The sequence below is a fragment of the Globicephala melas genome, chromosome 16 (assembly GCF_963455315.2).
Source record: "Globicephala melas chromosome 16, mGloMel1.2, whole genome shotgun sequence".
NCBI classification, from domain to species: Eukaryota; Metazoa; Chordata; class Mammalia; order Artiodactyla; family Delphinidae; genus Globicephala; species Globicephala melas.
In genome coordinates, this window is record NC_083329.1 from 40,747,594 (window position 1) to 40,767,675 (window position 20,082).

Consider the following 20,082-nt stretch of genomic DNA (forward strand, 5'->3'; position numbering starts at 1 on the left):
TTTATGAATTTCTTATTGCTATTTTTACTTCCATAATTTTAGAAAACATAATTGTTCTACTCCAGCGACCAAGTTATTACCAGTAGTTCAACATGTAAATGTTTTTAATTCCATAAAAAGAATAATGAATTTTGTTTCCCTGTCTAGGTAAAACCAGTACATTGGAAAAAGTTTCATCAAATAGTAAATGCCATCTCTCAAGTTTTTTTGATGATCTCCACAAAGCTAGTCTACAGCTCATGACTCTCATTTACACTCTGCCATAATGGTTTCTTTTTCATTTTCTTTTTGCTTTACTTTAGTGATGAAGACAATTACACTTAGGAAAATGGAGAAAGTAGTTAATTGTAACCAAATAGTAAAGCAACAATAGTAAATTATAATTTAACTTTAGCTTGAAGTCCAGTTTGGTTTGGAATATATATTATTAATACTTGATAAGCTTAAATAATTTAGAATAATTTAAAACACCCAAAAATGTTCATATGAGATTTGCTTTGAATTTTAAAAAAGTATTCTTTTACAATTTTAAGAAGAATGTAATCTATTTCACCAATACATATTTAAAAATAAAAATGTTTCTATACTATTACATCATTGGTTCATGTACCCAACATTATATATTCTTAATAGAAACTAAGCGATTTTAAAATGACTTACTGCAATTAAAGTCTATAATTTGTCTAAAATTACATGTTAAATGTGCTAGTTCTCCACAAACACCATTTCCCCTTTTTCCTCAATAATAGAAGTGGAGCTAGGACATAGCTGCCTAGCCAGGAGAAGTATTTCTCCACTCTTTTGTGGCTATGTATAAACATTTGCATGGATTTTCAAGATGGGATGGGAGCTGATGTGAAGTTTGCAACTCCTACCTCCCTTGATTTAGGAAATCCCTAGATGTGGATTTCTGCCCCTGCTCCCTTTCTATGGACTGAGATGGCAATAGTTGGTATTATTTTGAAACAGAATGTTACAGATGGAAGACCATAACTTGGCCTGGGTGCCTGAATGACCACATGGAGAAAACTGTAAGAAGAAGAGCTACTGCCAGCCTAAAACACTCACTTCAGACTCTCACATGAGCCAAAAACACATGTATTTTTATCACCGAACTTTAGGGGATTCTTTTTACAGCAGCCCTATCTACCCTAACTAATCTTATTATCCTGAGGTTTAAAGATTTCATGACTGACCATTCTAAAAATAACTGGGCAAGGGGAGGGAGGTCAGGTTCAAAATTCTAAAACAAATGAGTATTTTATCTTTAGGACTCTCTTTAATACTTAGTTATTTGTTGAAAACTAATTTTTTCCTAAGGAATTCAAAAGTCAATATTGGAATGAAGACATTCCTAAGATGTAAAAACCAAATATACCTCAACTTGCAATGCTAGCTATCTTGCATTACTGCTTTCTATTTGTAAACTATAAGCATCCTCCTCCCCACACCGTACAAAGATCGGAAATCTTGCATTATCCTTTTGTGAGTCCCTGAAATTTGATCACGTGAAGTTGAAGTTTTTCCACCAGGAGCAATTCTATAGCGGAGATAAAATTTTATCTCTAGCTTCTTAGGCTTTTTAGGCTGAGCCCAAGTATTAAGCTAACATAAAACAGATTAACAAGAGAAAGCATACACATTCATATAAGTTTCATGTGGCATGGGAGTCCTCATAAAGAAATGAAGACTCAAAGAAATGGTGAAACCTACATACATTTATATTAGGATGAACAAAGAGAGGCAATAGTGGAAACGTAACTAAACTATGTGATGAGGCTAAAGGAAGATATAAATTATTTTATTAAGGTCTGTTTGTATAGAATTATCTTGAGTTTCACTCCCCGTTAAAGAATGTTTCTTTAACGGGGAGTGAAACATCTACTGTTTTTTTGTTTTTTTAAAGTGCTTTCAGCTCAAAATAAACCTATGCCAAAGTGACATATCTTCGGGTGGCATATTCTGCCATTCTTTAATTCCAACACAAGTCATCATCCTGAAAATCAAGCATTGATAAGATTGTTTAGCGTCTCTGGAAGTTTTATGCATTCAACTGAGGCAGTAAATGAATTTGAAAGAAAAATAAGAGAGGGAAGGGGACGTATGAGGTTAACAACCTTTCTCCCTTCCTCCCTTTCTTCCTTCTTTCTTCTCCTTCTCTTCCTCCTCCTCCTCCTCTTACTTCTTGTTTCTCTCTCTCTTTCTTTTACAGAGGGAAACTGTGTTGCCTTTCACAGCAATTTGAAACACTGCAGGCATTTTGACAAAGATACTGGTTGAACACATAAAAAGAAAATACCAAACATGAACAAAAATATTCTTCACAAATACTGTTTTTAAAATGACAAACTGGGGCTTCCCTGGTGGCGCAGTGATTGAGAGTCCGTCTGCCGATGCAGGGGACACAGGTTCGTGCCCCGGTCCGGGAATATCCCACATGTCGCGAGGCGGCTGGGCCCGTGAGCCATGGCCGCTGAGCCTGCACGTCTGGAGCCTGTGCTCCGCAACGGGAGAGGCCACAACAGTGAGAGGCCTGCGTACCACAAAAAAAAAAAAAAAAAAAAAAAAAATCCAGCAAACTGTATGTCCCACAGCAAAGAATTGGAGTCCACAGATTATCAAGTCAACACAAAAGGAAAGAAAATAGGTAATGGACATAAGGAAGAAAATGACCTTTAACACAGACTGACCAAGAATTCTTATTGTTTTAAATATATTTTACATCTCAATGGTTTACAGATGTGTTGTATAGCATTTTCTTATAATGATATTGCATAATTTAATTTAGTCCTTGAATATTGTCAAGATAGCTTTTTATGAAAGGTGAAACCTTCTTGGTTTAATGTGGTAGATGTTGCCAGATGCATCAGCCAGTTCTTCCCTCAGTATCTTAGTCACTGCTTCAGCTTAAAATTCTTAGGTTGTTCTTTGAAATTATGAGAAGAATAAAATCCAAACTGTAGAATATGATAAAATGTTCTATTATATGAAATCTTCATTTTTCTTGAGTCTCAATTAATATAATTGTTTAACTTCCAATTTTCTTTAGATAGATGGAAGTAAAATATTCTGTTATTCAATACATTCTCCCATATCCCTTATTTATACTTCTGTATATTCTGATTCTTTGGCATGGAGCATTCTTCCACATTTTTGTGGAGTGGCTCAACTCTATTTTTCCTTCAAGAAACAGCTAAAACTTTGCTGATCATGTTCAGACACAGGTAACTGTGTCTCCAACATGCTTCCTCAGTACTCTGAGCTTCTATTATTGTGTTTTTATAGTGTATTATATTTTTCACATAGTTCTTTGTTTCCAACCCATGGCTGTGAGCTGCTGGAGTGTAATGACTGGCTGCCTTTTAATGCTATGTCCAGAACAAGTAAATAGTAAAATACAGTATATAGTGAGCCTCCTTCAAATATTTGTGAGAAAACTATCTCCAACGGGTTCTAACACTAATAAAAGTACATAATGTTTTAACTTAATTGAGATTAAAAACTCATGAAAGAAAATTCTACTATATTTGCAGAAGAGCATTATAAAACATTCTTTCATTTATATCCAATAATGAAGCAACCATGAACATATAGTGATTTTAGTTTCATTATTTTTTCAGTAAATTCTTCACTTTCTAACATATACACACACACTATGGACTCAACTGTGTTCCCTAAAATTCATATTTTGAGGCCCTAACCCTCAATGGGATGGTATTTGGAGATAGGACCCTTGGGAGGTAATTAGGTTTACATGAGGGCATAAAAGTGGAGCTCTTATCTTGGGATTAATGCCTTTATAAGAAAAGATACCAGAGAGATTGCTTTCTTTCACTTTCCTTTGTGTCAGGTTATAGCGAGAAGGCAGCAGTCTGCAAGTCAGGAAGAGACCTCTCACCAGAACCCGACCATGCTGAAAGCCTGATCTTGGACTTCCAGCCTCCAGAGCTGTGAGAAAATAAATGTCTGTTGTTTAAACCACCTAGTCCTTGAATTTTGTTATGACAGCCTAACCTAAGATGGTATATATACTATCTTTACAGCTATAATATATATTATACACATAAACATAAACTCTCTTTCTCTCTCTGTCACTCACTATATAGGAAATATCATTTCAGATACACCTCAAAATTAAATGACATAATGTGTCTGGCAGTAACAAGAAACTAAATGTCTACTTTGTACCATTGAGATCATTAATCAGTTGCAATTTAAACCCCCAAACACAATGTTGTATTTTTCAAACCTAGCTTTAAGTATTTTTAAAGGATCCATTATTCATCAAAGGATTACTAAAACTGATATTTTACACTAAATTGTCATTTTAACCATATTAACTTTTAAAATAAATATAATGTTATGTTAATTTAAAAAAGCTTAAACTAGAATTAGAAGCCTGCTTCACTGGAAAATTCATATCAGATCAACTTTGAGAGACCAAAAGAAAAAAAAAAAACAACAAAATAAAAACCTTCATATGTTACAAAATCTGATAGGAATCAATACCTGTATTCCTCTTGTGTGAAGCGTGGGATTTCTCCAGGATGTAAGACAAGAATTTTCACAGTGGCACTGCTGGACATCACAGGCTCACCATCATCAAAAGCAACAACCACCAACTTAAAAAGTAAAAAAGTATTCAAGTTAAAGATGATTTAAAAGAAGAAAATAAAAGCATCATTTTTCTATGAATGTTTTTAATTATTGGACTGCCTGTTTCCGAAAGGGGGAGCAGTGATCATTTCCTCATTGCCTACCAGGTAGCAGAGACTGTGCTAGGATATTCATAACAATCCCACCAGGTAGATATTATTATTTCCATTTGCCAGGTGAGGAAACTCAAAGAAGTTCAGTTAATAACTCTATGATAAAAAAAAAAAACTACCGGTAAAAGAGGTATATGATACTACATCTCTCCAATTATAAACTCTTTTCTCTTTCACAATCCCACTGGTGCCTACAGTAAAAACATGAAACTTTATAACTGCCAACACCTATTTCAAAAGCATTAAATTCAGTCACGTGGATAGGAAAAGCTAATTAGCTTGCTTATAAAAAGAAATTAATTTTTCCAGTGAATTAATTGTCTGCAAGATTATAGGGCAGAAATACTTCACTCTGGAGGATAAAATTGGAAATCTTTATAGTTTAACACACTTTGATATACACTCTCTTAAAAACAATTAAATTATATAAAATGAAGTTCATACTGTAGAATAGAAAATGTTCAAATGATGCAAACTAAAGAAAAGCTTTAGTCTTAAGATGTAATCTCTATATATTATTAGTAAAATAGCTTTTATAATTGATCATTTTCTTTGGTAACCTCTATTATGTCAAGAAGAATTCTAATGTTTATTTTAAGAAATGTTAAGTTTCAAAACTATGTGTTTCTCTAGATTGTATATAATTTTGGAAGCTGCAGGTGACTAATCTAAACTAATTCAATCTAGATCACGTAACCACAACCAAGGGTCATCCTGAGAGCCACAATCTGCCTTTGGGTTAATACTTTACAAACAGAACAAGTATTTCAAATGGAGATGAAATTAAGTGAGACAGAGTGCTCACTGATATTCACAAGGTTAACTGATGATGGTATTTCCCCAATGTACGGTCAAAGGCTTTATTCCCAGGGACAAAATTTTTTCTAAGTAATTATAGAAAATGGAAACAGTCAAACATTTAATAAAATGGATTATTTATAATAATAGTGAAGGGTAGTATTATTTCAAATTTTCTAAAAGTATAACATATCAAGAGTACATAAACTTGAACCAGCAATTGCCTCTAGGTACTTACTTTGAGAAAAAAAAATAGCAAGTGGCAAATAATATCTGCACAAGGAGTTTCACGACAGCAAAGGTGGTTATAACAAAAATTGGAAATGACTAATTATCCAACAACAGGATATTGGACAAAAAACACCACAATAGTATATTATACAATAGAACATCACACAACCATTTAAATAGTAGCATTAATAGTATTTAAATTTTAAAGAGAAGTATGAATAATACAATCATACAATCATGCTATTTTAAAATATATATTTGTAAACTTTTATTTGCAGGGAATGTTATCATAAGGATAGAGATTAAAATGGTAAATTTTAATCTCCAAAATGTGAAATATCAAGTGTTTTTTTTTTCCTTTTACTTAACTGTATTTTCTAAGTGTCTATGCAGTAAAAAATGCATTGTTTTGTAATTTTAAAATACTAAAAAGGAGAAAAATGGGAAGATGTATGGTTATTTGTTAAACCAAACTCTCAATCAAAAGTTAAACATCAAATAGACACCAAAGAGAAAACACTGCACTGACCTTAAAAATTGTTGTAGGTTCTTCATTAAGATTAACTCGAGTTATTACTAATCCAGAATCTTCTTCTACATCAAAAATACTGGCAGGATAAGGAAAATGGACATCATCTACTCTATATCTCACACGACTTGCAGGTAATCCCTAAAATAAAATTATATATTATTTCACAAAATGAAAACAAAGGGTAATGATAATATAAAATTGATTTGTAAAATAAAGTCTTTTAAAAATGAAAAATCATATTTTAACTTTTCATACTTTCAGGTTTAAAATGTAGCAGAATCTTTATTTCTTTAGAATAACAATCTGAATCAGTGAAGTGTCTTTACTACATGTTATTTAAAATCATTTATGTGAAAGAATAAATCAGTGGTTTCCTCGGGTGTCTTCCCTTCCACATTTCTTTAATTATATGTATCTCAGCTTCTTCCTTGAACACGGTGTTTAGTATTTTATATTCTGAGACCATTATAAGTTATTTTCTTTATTATACTTATTTGAACTCTGTGATACTCAGAGAAAATAAAGTGTGGAGGATTGAGGTAAAGTGGAGGAGTGGGTATGGAAGTAAAGGAAACATTTACCATCTGTTCTGTGCTGTTTACCAGGATAGGTTTTTTTCTTAAATAAATAAATTCTCACAACAATCCTTTAGGATAATATTACTACTAATGTTGATAGTAATAACAGTAAAATAATGATAGTTAACATTTGTTGAAAGCTTATTATGTGTGAGAACCATAATAAAAATGATACATATATAGTCTACCACACATTTTTCAGTTAATGAACTTGAAGCTTATAGGGAGTTTAAAAATGTTGAAATGTCCCAGACATACACCAAGGTAAGTGGGAATAGCAAGCAAAAAATTCATTTTTCAAGAAAAATTAACACTTGATAATTTTGAAAAAGACTATAATGAGAACACTCAAAATTTACTGAACATCCTCACTTATATTAGGGGTAAGATTGGTTTTATTTTTAATTATACAAGGTGACACTTGGGTGGGCACTCTAATCTTTTTAAGTGCTTAAGGTCTGTACATCTCTTAAGTCAGTCCTAGAAGTACAATAAAATAAACACCTCAGACTCAGAGTTAGTATGTGGTTGAGTTTGATCTCAAACCCTAACAGACACTATATTATACCACAAAACTCTTTAGAGAAGAACACCTCTATTTGACATTATTCTGATGTGAGAGAAGCAGGATATTACCCCCATGTTACACCCATAGCCTGAACTGGTTAATTATGCTTTGGGGAAGGATGGTTCTGAGAACATTGTTCTCTGTATTGTTGAGTTTCTTCATGACTGTCCTTAAAAGGAATGTGTTGCTCTGTGTTTGTTCCTGAGTCACATTTGGCCTATAGGACAAATATGTTAGCCTTCAGGACTTGTGTAATTCCCTAATGATTATCTGTAAGTCCAGTCCTTTCATTCATGACACCTCAGTTTATCACTACCTCCTTGAATACTTTATGTAACTCTTTTCACTCTTTTGCCTTTCCTTCTTCCTATCTGGAGGCTCCGGGTCAGACTGCTTGTTCCCAATCTTCTTGGAGTTTCCCAAGGCTCTGTCACAGGCAATTTTGTCTTCTCTACCTCTGCTCAAGTTCCATGCCTTTAAATACCTCTTATTTGTTCATAAATCCTAAATTTAAATTTTTGGCTCTTTTGTCACTAGAGCAAAACTACAGCAAAAACCATTTCAAGAACAAATTTTCAGTTTCTGCTGGCATCAATACCCATTCAGTCTGTAGTACAGTATTAAAATTTTTATGACTATCATGAATCAGTTATCAAGAAACTTAAACTTAGAATATGTCAGTTACACTTAGCATGTTGTCTTTAATAATGCCAAGGTATTAATGATACATTTGGAATTATACCTTTAACTGATAAAAGAGAAAAATGTTTTGGTGTTGCGGAGTGTTATCTTGTAGATGCCTACAACACTTTGCTATCCAGAACATCCTATAATCTTCCTGGAGGATTGTTACAGATAAGATTGTATGTATAAGAACATGTACATTATATTTAGCTATATCAGTAAGCTTTTCATTCTGATTTGTTATTCTACAGATTGCTAGCACATAAAAAAAGTGGCCCTGAGATGACATTGTTAGCCCGCAAAAGACATTTTAATTGTTTCTTCCATCACCCTTGTTATCAAGGCACCACATTTTATTTCATATAACACGATACAACTAAATACCTTGATTTAGATATTCTTTTGAATATATTCAAAAGTTTTTTCCTCTTTCTTTCCCTCCCACCCTCCCTCTCTTCTCCCACCCTCCCTCTCTTCTCCCACCCTCCTCCTCTTCCTCCCTCTATTTTCCCCTTCCTCTCCCTCCTCCTCCCTGTTTCCTTCCCTCCCTTCCTAATTTTCTTTCCAAAGTCTTTAAAAAGATAGTCTTGCTTTTACAGTTAAATAATTAAGCTATGTAATAGGTGAAGGTAACTGGCTTTGGGAAACAGCTTCAATTAACTTGCCTAACATTGTCTCTGGGACATTTACAATATGAATCAGGTCAAATGCATGGTTTTTATAAATTCATAAAAATTAAAATTATTATGGCTTTAATCTGGAAAATAATGTGCAATCCAGATGTATGACACAACTTAAAAAATAATCATCATAAGCTTTATCTCTTAAAATTATTTATCATTAGTATTTATTAAACATTATTTAATATCTGATCATGTTAAAAATTTAATAGATATGATCACAGTATTATACTGTACAAAATTCATTCATTATATTTTAAAAACTAGTCCACTGAGCTTATAAATTATACATTTTGATAATTATGAGATGACATATAAATATTCAAATTACCATTTAGATAATAAAAATTTATGAAATATTTGGTCTTTTATTTTAAATTGTACTAGCAATAGAGTGATCTTTCTTTACTCTTACATATTTCCAATAAGCTGATATTTCTTCCAGTTGAATACATTAGTTAATCATATTTATTTTTTAAAGTAAGCTAATCTATAAAAACATACTTAAAATTGAGATGAAATATTTAATCATTACTTTCTACTTCAATTTATGATAATATAGTATATAGATTATATTGTACCTTTACCTATATGTATTTATAAGTGTATTAAGAGGGACATTTTGGACCATCAATAGTGAAAAAAGAGCTATATTTTTACGAAAACAAAGTCAGTCTTTAAAATTTTTATTACTATGGCAATAGACTCCTTTTCTATAGCATTTCCAAATTATCACAAAATCAATCTGATAGCAACACTAAAAGTAGTTTACAAAAATTGCTTTCTTAAAGTTCATACTAAACTAAAAGTAGGCTGTGGTTTAATTTATAAATGATGAGCAAATGACTCCTTGGTGCTGCACTCTGATCAACAAAATTTATTTGTCTTTATTTAGGACCAAAGAAATCTTGGGAGGTCATTAGTTAGCTTCCTATCTTCAGACACTAAAGGCTCTTCCTTTCTGAAACACTTGCTAAAACCAAACCTCATTTTTTCCTCGGCAGTGATGGAACATAGTGTTTTCTTTTTTTCAGGGGAATAAAATTCTTCGTAGTTTTGAAGACCAATGTTTTACCCCTGAGCCTCACTTTATTAAGATAGATATTTCTAATTGTTTTTGTATCATCCTAGGCATTCTTTTCTTGCTTTTATATCTTTTCTCCATGCCCTTTTAACCTACCATAGTTGTTTAGGAAATGTACTCAAACTGTGGATTCAAGAGAATAAAACAAATTACCTGATTGTTTTAGGTCACCATCAAGGAAAAAAATACTTTGATATCCACCTAGTGGAATCCATTTAATTTTACTCCTTAGTTCAATGGTTAAATCACATCTCTTTCTTAGTACAGATATTTTAATCTCATGTGGTAAAATGTATTTTGCCACTTCAGGACATGTAAAATTTCACAAGGAGACTACAAAATGGACTTTGATCCAACACAATTTATGACACATTAGTAGGTAATCCCATAATACATGTAATATCACATAAAAAAAGACTATTTAAGCTATTTTGGAATTTTGCTCTATTTACCTAGACACTATGAAGAGGCATTAACAAAGGCAAGAAATGAAGATAGAATTAACCAAGACATAAATATTAATTTAATAGTAAAGTGATGAAATTGTCTGCAAAGATTCTCATCAGGCAGTGGTGGCAAAAATAGTTTCCTATCATTATGCCTCTTGGAGTCTTTTGATGGGTAAGTACAATGAGTTTCTTCTTTAAATTTTTATGGAAACTGAGGACATGTGAGAAGCATAGCACGACAGCTTTTTTGAAGCCTCCTCATTTTGAAAGATATTTCTATAAATCCAGCTGACCTCATTATTGGAGCAAGCATTACTTCAGATAACCATAATTTTAAAAGATTAATGAGGTGCTGGCACAGGAATCCTTCTTAATGTCAACTTCCATTCACCAAAATATTCTTCAATACTTTCCCTGAATTTTCAAATAAGTGACACACTCACTTTTAGAGGGATATGTTTCCCTAAAGGAAATGTTCAAAACAGAAACATGATATGACTGGCAGCTTAATCATTCAAGGATGCTGAAAACCTTAACTTGACATCAAGTTAAGGTTAATAACTAACCTTAGTTTGGTTAATTGAAATTAACCACAATTTAGAACAAATTCCAAAGGACTTTTTGTTTGCCATTAGATAAAAAATATTTAACTCAGTTAAAAAAATAGAATTATAGAACTAAATCATATTTATTTCATATATGGCATATTTTTAAGAGAGAGATGTATAAATTGTATAAAATATTGGCAATTGAAAATTTTACAGATTATTTATCCCCTAACGTTTATCATTTTACTCATGTTTTATAGTACAAAGGTTAATTCATTATATGTGGGATTCATTCATTCATTCATCTATTCGTTTATTCATTCAACACATTAAATGGACACTGCTGAGTCCTGAGAGCACACAGATGAACAAACTCACAGCCTAGTTGAGGAGTTCATCTTATATCACCTCCTTCCTGATATTCATTAACAATAATTCAGCCTGACTGGCCTTATAAAACACCAAGCTCACTCCTACCTCAGCACTTTTCCATCTGCTGTTTGTTCTTCCTGCAATACTCTTGTATGTGGCTAGTTCCTTCTGGCATCCAGGTCTCAAATGATACCTCTTTTGCCTATACCCACCCATAAACCACTCTGAGTCAAATCTTATTTTATTTTCTTTATAGTATGTATCCTTACGTGAATTTATGTTACATATTTACTTGTCTGTGGGTTTGTAGCCTACCTCTGTTCCTTGACTGCAAGCTCCATTAGAGAAGATACTTATTTTGGCTTGGCATTATTTAAGAGATCAACAATAATTTGTTAAGTAAATACATATAATACAAGCAGTGCTCATGTATATGTGGATCCTGGGCTGGGCTGCCAGGATGAACAACTCTAGGGGGGAATCACATATACAGATATGATGGGAATGGCTGCCTGTGTAAACCCCGGCCTCCCCTGCTAAAACCCCCTGCTAAAAATGTATATATCCTGTGTTCCTGTTTGCAGTGGCTCCATGTATATTTTTTAAGAACAAAGAAGAAAGAAAGATTACATCAGTGACTTTTGTTGGGGAAGAGTTTTCACAAAAGAGATGAAAATAGAACTTATGAAAACAGAGTTCCAAACAAGTAGAAGATTGAAGGAGAATAAATAGTCTTTCAAAAAGATTCCTGAGAAAAGTTTTGGAGAAATAAAACCATGTATCATTAGGAAAGTCCTTCTCTTTTTTTCTAGACTGGCTGAATATTACGTACTATCTCTCTCCTACTTCTCAGCCTCTGTACTTCTAGTCTATGTTACTTTTCTAATTATATCTAATACATTCTGTTGTTACGTCAATCCTTTAAAATAATGACATAATCCTCTGGATTTTTCTAAAAAATTAATCCTCATGTGATCTATATTAATAGGATATAGATGTTTTCTTACACCAACTACACTATGCAAGGTGTAAAATCAGAGTTACATAGTGGGTTAAACTAATGTTGAATAAGATTGAGATTTCTGAGTATACATTTGGTAACTGCAAGAATCACAGCTACATAGGTAATTTTCTATATGGTTTAGAGGACCTCTAAGAATTTACTTACCTCAGAATGTGGCTAAATTGTTGGCAAATTTTCAGTTTACTACCCACCAATATATGTTCATAGATACTTATCCATACCTACTCATATTCATCCTTATGATCATAGGCCAATAATTAGAGATAGCGCTTTTGTACTTAGGGCCTCATAATCAGTCAGATAGGGGAGACAGAAGGTACACAGATAAACATAATAAACTCCTAACATTTCTGGCTATAAAGGAGAAACATGAGCATTACCAAATAAAGGTTTGAGAACTAGAGCAAAGACCTTCAGATTTATAGTCAAGTGGACTTTATACCTCACTGTGTAGGTGCTTACATATGAAAATCTGATGTGCTTTAAAATGTATTCGATTTATAAGATTGTTGCAATTGTGTTACATGTGGAGTCCAATCTGGCATGTAATTTGAGTATTAAAATGGCAAACTAATATTTAATTTATGTGTGAAGATTTTGGACAACTTATCTTAAACTCAAAAAGATAAAAGTAGCAGCCCAGCACTTCCTGCAGGTTGAGCAGCCCTTCAGAGTAGCAAGGTGGATTATTTTGTGTATTTATCATCTTACCTGGACGCTTTGATTTGAAAAACTGAGAACAGGAAAGGCACAGCTAATTGGCCGGCCACGAACAACTGAGGAGGCAAACCTACACCTCAAGTCTCTATGATGTCTTTTCAAGGGACTTCCCTGGTGGTGCAGTGCATAAAAATCCGTCTGCCAACAAGTGGGGGACCATGGACACTCAAGGGGACAGGAGGAACCCCCAGCGACCGGCTTGCAGGATTGTGGTTCCCAGGCCAGAGGTCGGGCCCGAGCTCCTGTGGTGGAAGCTCAGAGTCCAAACCGCTGGACTAACGGAGAACCTCACACCCCAGGGAATATCAACTGGAGTGAGGCCTACTGGAGGTCCAAGACCCAGCTCTATCCAAATGCCCAAAAATTCCAGTGCTGGATGTCTCAGGCCAAACACCAGTAAAACAGGAATACAGCACCACCCAAGAACAACAAAAATTGAAATGACAAATAAATTTGTTACAGATGAAGGAGCAAGGTAAAAACTTACAAGACCAAATAAATGAAGACGAAATAGACAACCTACCTGAAAAAGAATTCAGAGTAAGGATAGTAAAGATGATCCAAAATCTCAGAAACAGAATGGAGAAAATACAAAAAACATTTAACAAGGCTCTAGAAGAACTAAAGAGCAAACAAACAGTGATGAACAACACAATTACTGAAATTAAAAAATACTCTAGAAGGAATAAGTAACAGATTAACTGAGGCAGAAGAACGGATAAGTGAGACGGAATACAAAAAGGTGGAAATAACTGCTAGGGAGCAAAATAAAGAAAAATAAATGAAAAGAATTGAGGACACTCTCAGAGACGTCGGGGAAAACATTAAACACACCAACATTCGAACTATAGGAGTCCCAGAAGAAGAAGAGAAAAAGAAAGGGTCTGAGAAAATATTTGAAGAGATTATAGTTGAAAACTTCCCTAACATGGGAAAGGAGATAGTCCATCAAGTCCAGGAAGCATAAGAGTACCATACAGGATAAACCCAAAGAGAAACACGCTGTGACACATATTAATCAAACTATCAAAAATTAAATACAAAGAAAAAATATTGAAAGCAGAAAAGGAAAAGCAACAAATAACATACAAGGGAATCCCCATAAGGTTAACAGCTGATCTTTCATCAGAAACTCTGAAAGCCAGAAGGTAGTGGCAGGACATATTTAAAGCGATGAAAGGGAAAAACCTACAACCAAGATTACGCTACCCAGCAAGGATCTCATTCAGATTTGATGGAGAAATTAAAAACTTTACAAATAAGCAAAAGTTAAGAGAATTCAGCACCACTAAACCAGCTTTACAAAAAATGCTAAAGGAACGTCTCTAGGCAGGAAACACAAAAGAAGGAAAAGAGCTACAATAAGAAACACAAAACGATTAAGAAAATGGTAATAGGAACATACATATCGATAATTACCTTAAATGTAAATGGATTAAATGCTCCAAGCAAAAGACACAGACTGGCTGAACGGATACAAAAACAAGACCCGTGTATGTGCTGTCTACAAGAGACCCACTTCAGACCTAAGAACACATACAGACTGAAAGTGAGGGGATGGAAAAAGATATTCCATGCAAATGGAAATCAAAAGAAAGCTGGAGTAGCAATTCTCATATCAGACAAAATATACTTTAAAATAAAGACTATTACAATAGACAAAGAAGGATGCTACACAATGATCAAGGGAACAATCCAAGAAGAAGATGTAGCAATTGTAAATATTTATGAACCCAACATAGGAGCACCACAATACATAAGGCAAATGCTAACAGCTGTAAAAGCGGAAATTGACAGTAACACAATAATAATAGGGGACTTTAACACCCCACTTTCACCAGTGGATAGATCATCCAAAATGAAAATAAATAAGGAAACAAAAGCTTTAAATGACACAGCAAATAAGATGGATTTAATTGATATTTATAGGACATTCCATCAAAAAACAACAGAATACACTTTCTTCTCAAGTGCTCATGGAACATTCTCCAGGATAGACCATATCTTGGATCACAAAGCAAGCCTTCGTAAATTTAAGAAAATTGAAATTGTATCAAGTATCTTTTCCGATCACAACACTATGAGACTAGATAACAACTAGAGGGAAAAAAACTGTAAAAATTACAAACACATGGAGGCTAAACAATACGCTACTAAATAACCAAGAGCTCAATGGGGAAATCAAAGAGGAAATCAAAAAATACCTAGAAACAAATGACAAGGAAAACACAACGACCCAAAACCTGTGGGATTCGGCAAAAGCAGTTCTAAGAGGGAAGTTTATAGCAATACAATCCTACCTCAAGAAACAAGAAACATCTCAAATAAACAAACTAGCCTTACACCTAAAGCAATTAGAGAAAGAAGAACTAAAAAAACCCGCAAAGTTAGAAGGAAAGAAATCATAAAGATCAGATCAGAAATAAATGAAAAAGAAATGAAGGAAACAATAGCAAAGATAATAAAACTAAAAGCTGGTTCTTTGAGAAGATAAACAAAATTGATAAACCATTAGCCAGACTCATCAAGCAAAAAAGGGAAAAGACGCAAAACAAAAGAATTAGAAATGAAAAAGGAGAAGTAACAATTAACACTGTTGAAATACAAAGGATCATGAAAGATTACTACAAGCAATTATATGCCAATAAAATGGAAAACCTGGAAGAAATGGACAAATTCTTAGAAAAGCACAGCCTTCCCAGACTGAACCAGGAAGAAATAGAAAATATAAACAGAACAATCACAAGCACTGAAATTGAAACTGTGATTAAAAATCTTCCAACAGGGCTTCCCTGGTGGCGCAGTGGTTGAGAGTCCGCCTGCCGATGCAGGGGACACGGGTTCGTGCCCCGGTCCGGAAGGATCCCACGTGCCGCGGAGTGGCTGGGCCCGTGAGCCATGGCCGCTGGGCCTGCATGTCCGGAGCCTGTGCTCTGCGGCGGGAGAGGCCGCAGCAGTGAGAGGCCCACGTACCGCAAAAAAAAAAAAAAAAAAATCTTCCAACAAACAAAGCCCAGGACCATATGGCCTCACAGGCCAATTCTATCAAACATTTAGAGAAGAGCTAACACCTATCCTTCTCAAACTCTTCCAAAACAGAGCAGAGGGAGGAACACTTCGAAACTCATTCTACAAGGCCACCATTACCCTGTTACCAAAACCAGACAAAGATGTTACCAAAAAAGAAAACTACAGGCCAATATCACTGATGAACACAGAGATAAAAAATCTAAACAAAATACTAGCAAACAGAATCCAACAGCACATTAAAAGGATCATACACCATGATCAAGTGCGGTATATCCCAGGAACACAAGGATTCTTCAGTATACACAAATCAATCAATGTGATATACCATATTAACAAATTGAAGGATAAAAACCATATGATCATCTCAATAGATGCAGAAAAGCTTTTGACAGAATTCAATACCTATTTATGATAAAAACTCTCCAGAAAGTAGGCATAGAGGGAACCTACCTCAATATAATAAGGCCATATATGACAAACCCACAGCAAATATTATTCTCAACGGTGAAAACTTGAAACCATTTCCACTAAGATCAGGAAAAAGACAAGGTTGTCCCCCCTCAGCACTATTATTCAACATATTTTGGAAGTTTTAGCCAGAGCAATCAGAAAAGAAAAAGAAATAAAAGGAATCCAAATTGGAAGAGAAAAGTAAAACTGTCACTGTTTGCAGATGACATGACACTATACATAGAGAATCCTAAAGATGCTACCTGAAAACTACTAGATCTAATCAGTGAATTTGGTAGAGTAGGAGGATACAACATTAACGCACAGAAATCTCTTGCATGCCTATACACGAATGATGAAAAATATGAATGAGAAATTAAGGAAACAATCCCAGTTACCACTGCAACAAAAAGAATAAAATACCTAGGAATAAACCTACCTAAGGAGACAAAAGACCTGTATGCAGAAAACTATAAGACACTGATGAAAGAAATTAAGGATGATACAAACAGATGGAGAGAAATACCATGTTCTTAGATTGGAAGATGAATATTGTGCAAATGATTATACTATCCAAAGAAATCTACAGATTCAATGCAATCCCTATCAAACTACCAATAGCATTTTTCACAGAACTAGAACAAAAAATTTCACAATATGTATGGAAAAACAAAAGACCCCGAATAGCCAAAACAATCTTGAGAAAGAAAAACAAGCAGTTGGAGGAATCAGGATCCCTGTCTTCAGACTATACTACAAAGCTACAGTAATCAAGATAGTATGGTACTGGCACAAAAACAGAAATATAGATCAATGGAACAGGACAGAAATCCCAGAGATAAACCCACGCACCTACGGTCTTCTTATCTTTGATAAAGGAGGCAAGAGTATACAATGGAGAAAAGACAGCCTCTTCAATAAATGGTGCTGGGAAAACGGACAACTGTATGTAAAAGAATGAAGTTAGAACACTTCCTAATACCATACACAAAAATAAACTCAAAATGGATTGAAGACCTAAATATAAGGCTAGAGACACTATAAAACTCCTAAAGGAAAACATAGGCAGAACACTGTATGACATAAGTCACAGCAAGATCCTTTTTTGACCCACCTCCTAGAGGAATGGAAATAAAAACAAAAATAAACAAATGGGACCCTAAAAGCTTTTGCACAGCAAAGGAAACCCTAAGCAAGACAAAAAGACAACCCTCAGAATGGGAGAAAATATTTGCAAATGAAGCAACTAACAAAGGATAAATCTCCAAAATATACAAGCAGCTCATGCAGCTCAATATCAAAAAAACAAACAACCCAATCCAAAAATGGGCAGAAGACCTAAATAGACATTTCTCCAAAGAAGATATACAGATTGCCAATAAACACATGAAAAGATGCTCAACATCACTAATCATTAGAGAAATGCAAATCAAAACTAAAATGAAGTATCACCTCACTCCGGTAAGAATGGCCATCATCAAAAAATCTACAAACCATAAATGCTGGAGAGGGTGTAGAGAAAAGGGAATCCTCTTGCACTGTTGGGTCAGTGGAAATGTAAATTGGTACAGCCACTATGGAGAACAGTATGGAGCTTCCTTAAAAAACTAAAAACAGAACTAACATATGACCCAGCAATCCCACTACTGTGCATATACCCTAAGAAAACCATATTTCAAAAAGGGTCATGTACCACAATGTTCATTGCAGCACTACTTACAATAGCCAGGACATGGAAGCAACCTAAGTGTCCATCAACAGATGAATGGATAAAGAAGATGTGGCACATATATACAATGGAATATTACTCAGCCATAAAAAGAAACAAAATTGAGTTATCTGTAGTGAGGTGGACGGACCTAGCGTCTGTCATACAGAGTGAAGTAAGTCAGAAAGAGAAAAACAAATACCATATGCCAACACATATATATATAATCTAAAAAAAAAGAAAATGGTTCTGATGAACCTTGGGGCAGGACAGGAATAAAGACCCAGACTTAGAGAATGGACTTGAGGACACAGGGAGGGGGAAGGGTAAGCTGAGACAAAATGAAAGAGTAGCATTTACATCTATACACTACCAAATGTAAAATAGATAGCTAGTGGGAAGCAGCTGCATGGCACAGGGAGATCAGCTCGGTGCTTTGCAACCACCCAGAAGGGTGGGATAGGGAGGGTGGGAGGGAGGCGCAAGAGGGAGGGGATATGGGGATATATGTATACATATAGCTGATTCACTTTTTTATACAGCAGAAACTAATACAACAGTGTAAAGCAAGTATACTCTGATGATGATGTTAAAAAAAAGGAAAAAGATTCCACCTGCCAATGCAGGGGACATGGGTTCGATCCCTGGTCCCGGAAGATCCCACATGCCATGGATGTAAGCCCGTGCCACACAACTACTGAGCCTGCGAACCACAACTACTAAGCCCATGTGCTGCAACTACAGATGCCCGAGCACCTAGAGCTCATGCTCCACAACAAAAGAAGCCCCCGCAACGAAGAACAGTCCCCACTCACCGCAACTAGAGAAAGCCCATGTGCAGCAATGAAGCCACAATGTAGCCAAAAAAAAAAAGAAATTATTGACTTCAATTTTAAACATAATTTATCTGAGTAGCAGTAGAATTAGAACTAGCTGCACAGGTTACAATACATAATAGATGACACTGCATATTTAGGCCAGTGACAGGAGGAGGAATTACACAATAGAGAAACTGGTTTAGTGAATCTAAAAGTTCATCATGTGCACAATTCCTGTGGAGCAGGTCAATACTCTTAGTTCTTCACTAGCATATTTTACTTTGCAAAACATGTTGCAATCATTCTTTGGTTATTTTCCCCAAAACATCCCTAATAAGAAAACAAAGTAGGGCTTCCTTCATTCAGGTCACTTTCAACAAATAAATAAAGGAAGAGCTTTGAAATCAGAGAAAAAAAAAGGTAAAAGTAGATATGTATCATTACGAAGTGAAATAAATTAAAGATGTCTATTTAAATAAAATACTAATTTGGGAAAAGAACTTTATTAAAATATGTACATATTTATTTGGGGGGATTGTAAAGACCTTATTAGTATGGTGTTTTTATGAAAACTTTATTCTCAAATTTTATAGTGTCATAGGTGACACCAGAATTACTTCATGGGTGCAGACATTGACATCCTAAGGTTTACACATGATGAGTATATAAGTCTTGTACCAAACCAGAGGCAAAGTTCGGCATGTTTGCCATCACCCTGAAAGCAAGGATGATGAGGAGGAGATATTAACTAACGTCTATGTGCCCAGCATCGGCTAAGTGCTTTCATTCTCCATTAAACCTGGGTACTAATCCAGTGAAATGGTCTTATTATTCTTATATGGAAATGAGGTTTAAAGAAGTTAAGTAACTGCTGTACAATATCATTTTTCCTAGTTACACACAGATGCCGGCACTAGTGACATTATTCAATAGCTCTGAGACTCTGGAGAGGTCTGCCAACCCTAACTGCCCTCAGGAAAGATATGATTTATGACTCATATTAATAAATGAATTAATTTGTTTGTTCATGTATTAGGCT

At 34.5% G+C, this 20,082-nt stretch overlaps 1 protein-coding gene across 1 annotated transcript in view; it reads right to left on the reverse strand.

Moving 5' to 3' along the window:
• PCDH15 (protocadherin related 15) overlaps positions 1-20,082 on the reverse strand; it is an 807,822-nt gene that overhangs the window by 122,291 nt on the left and 665,449 nt on the right. The window contains exons 22-23 of the mRNA XM_060286024.1: positions 6,328-6,468; positions 4,510-4,622 (exon numbers count right to left, since the gene is read on the reverse strand). Coding sequence (XP_060142007.1) covers positions 4,510-4,622; positions 6,328-6,468 — 254 coding nt within the window. The remainder of the gene's footprint in view (positions 1-4,509; positions 4,623-6,327; positions 6,469-20,082) is intronic.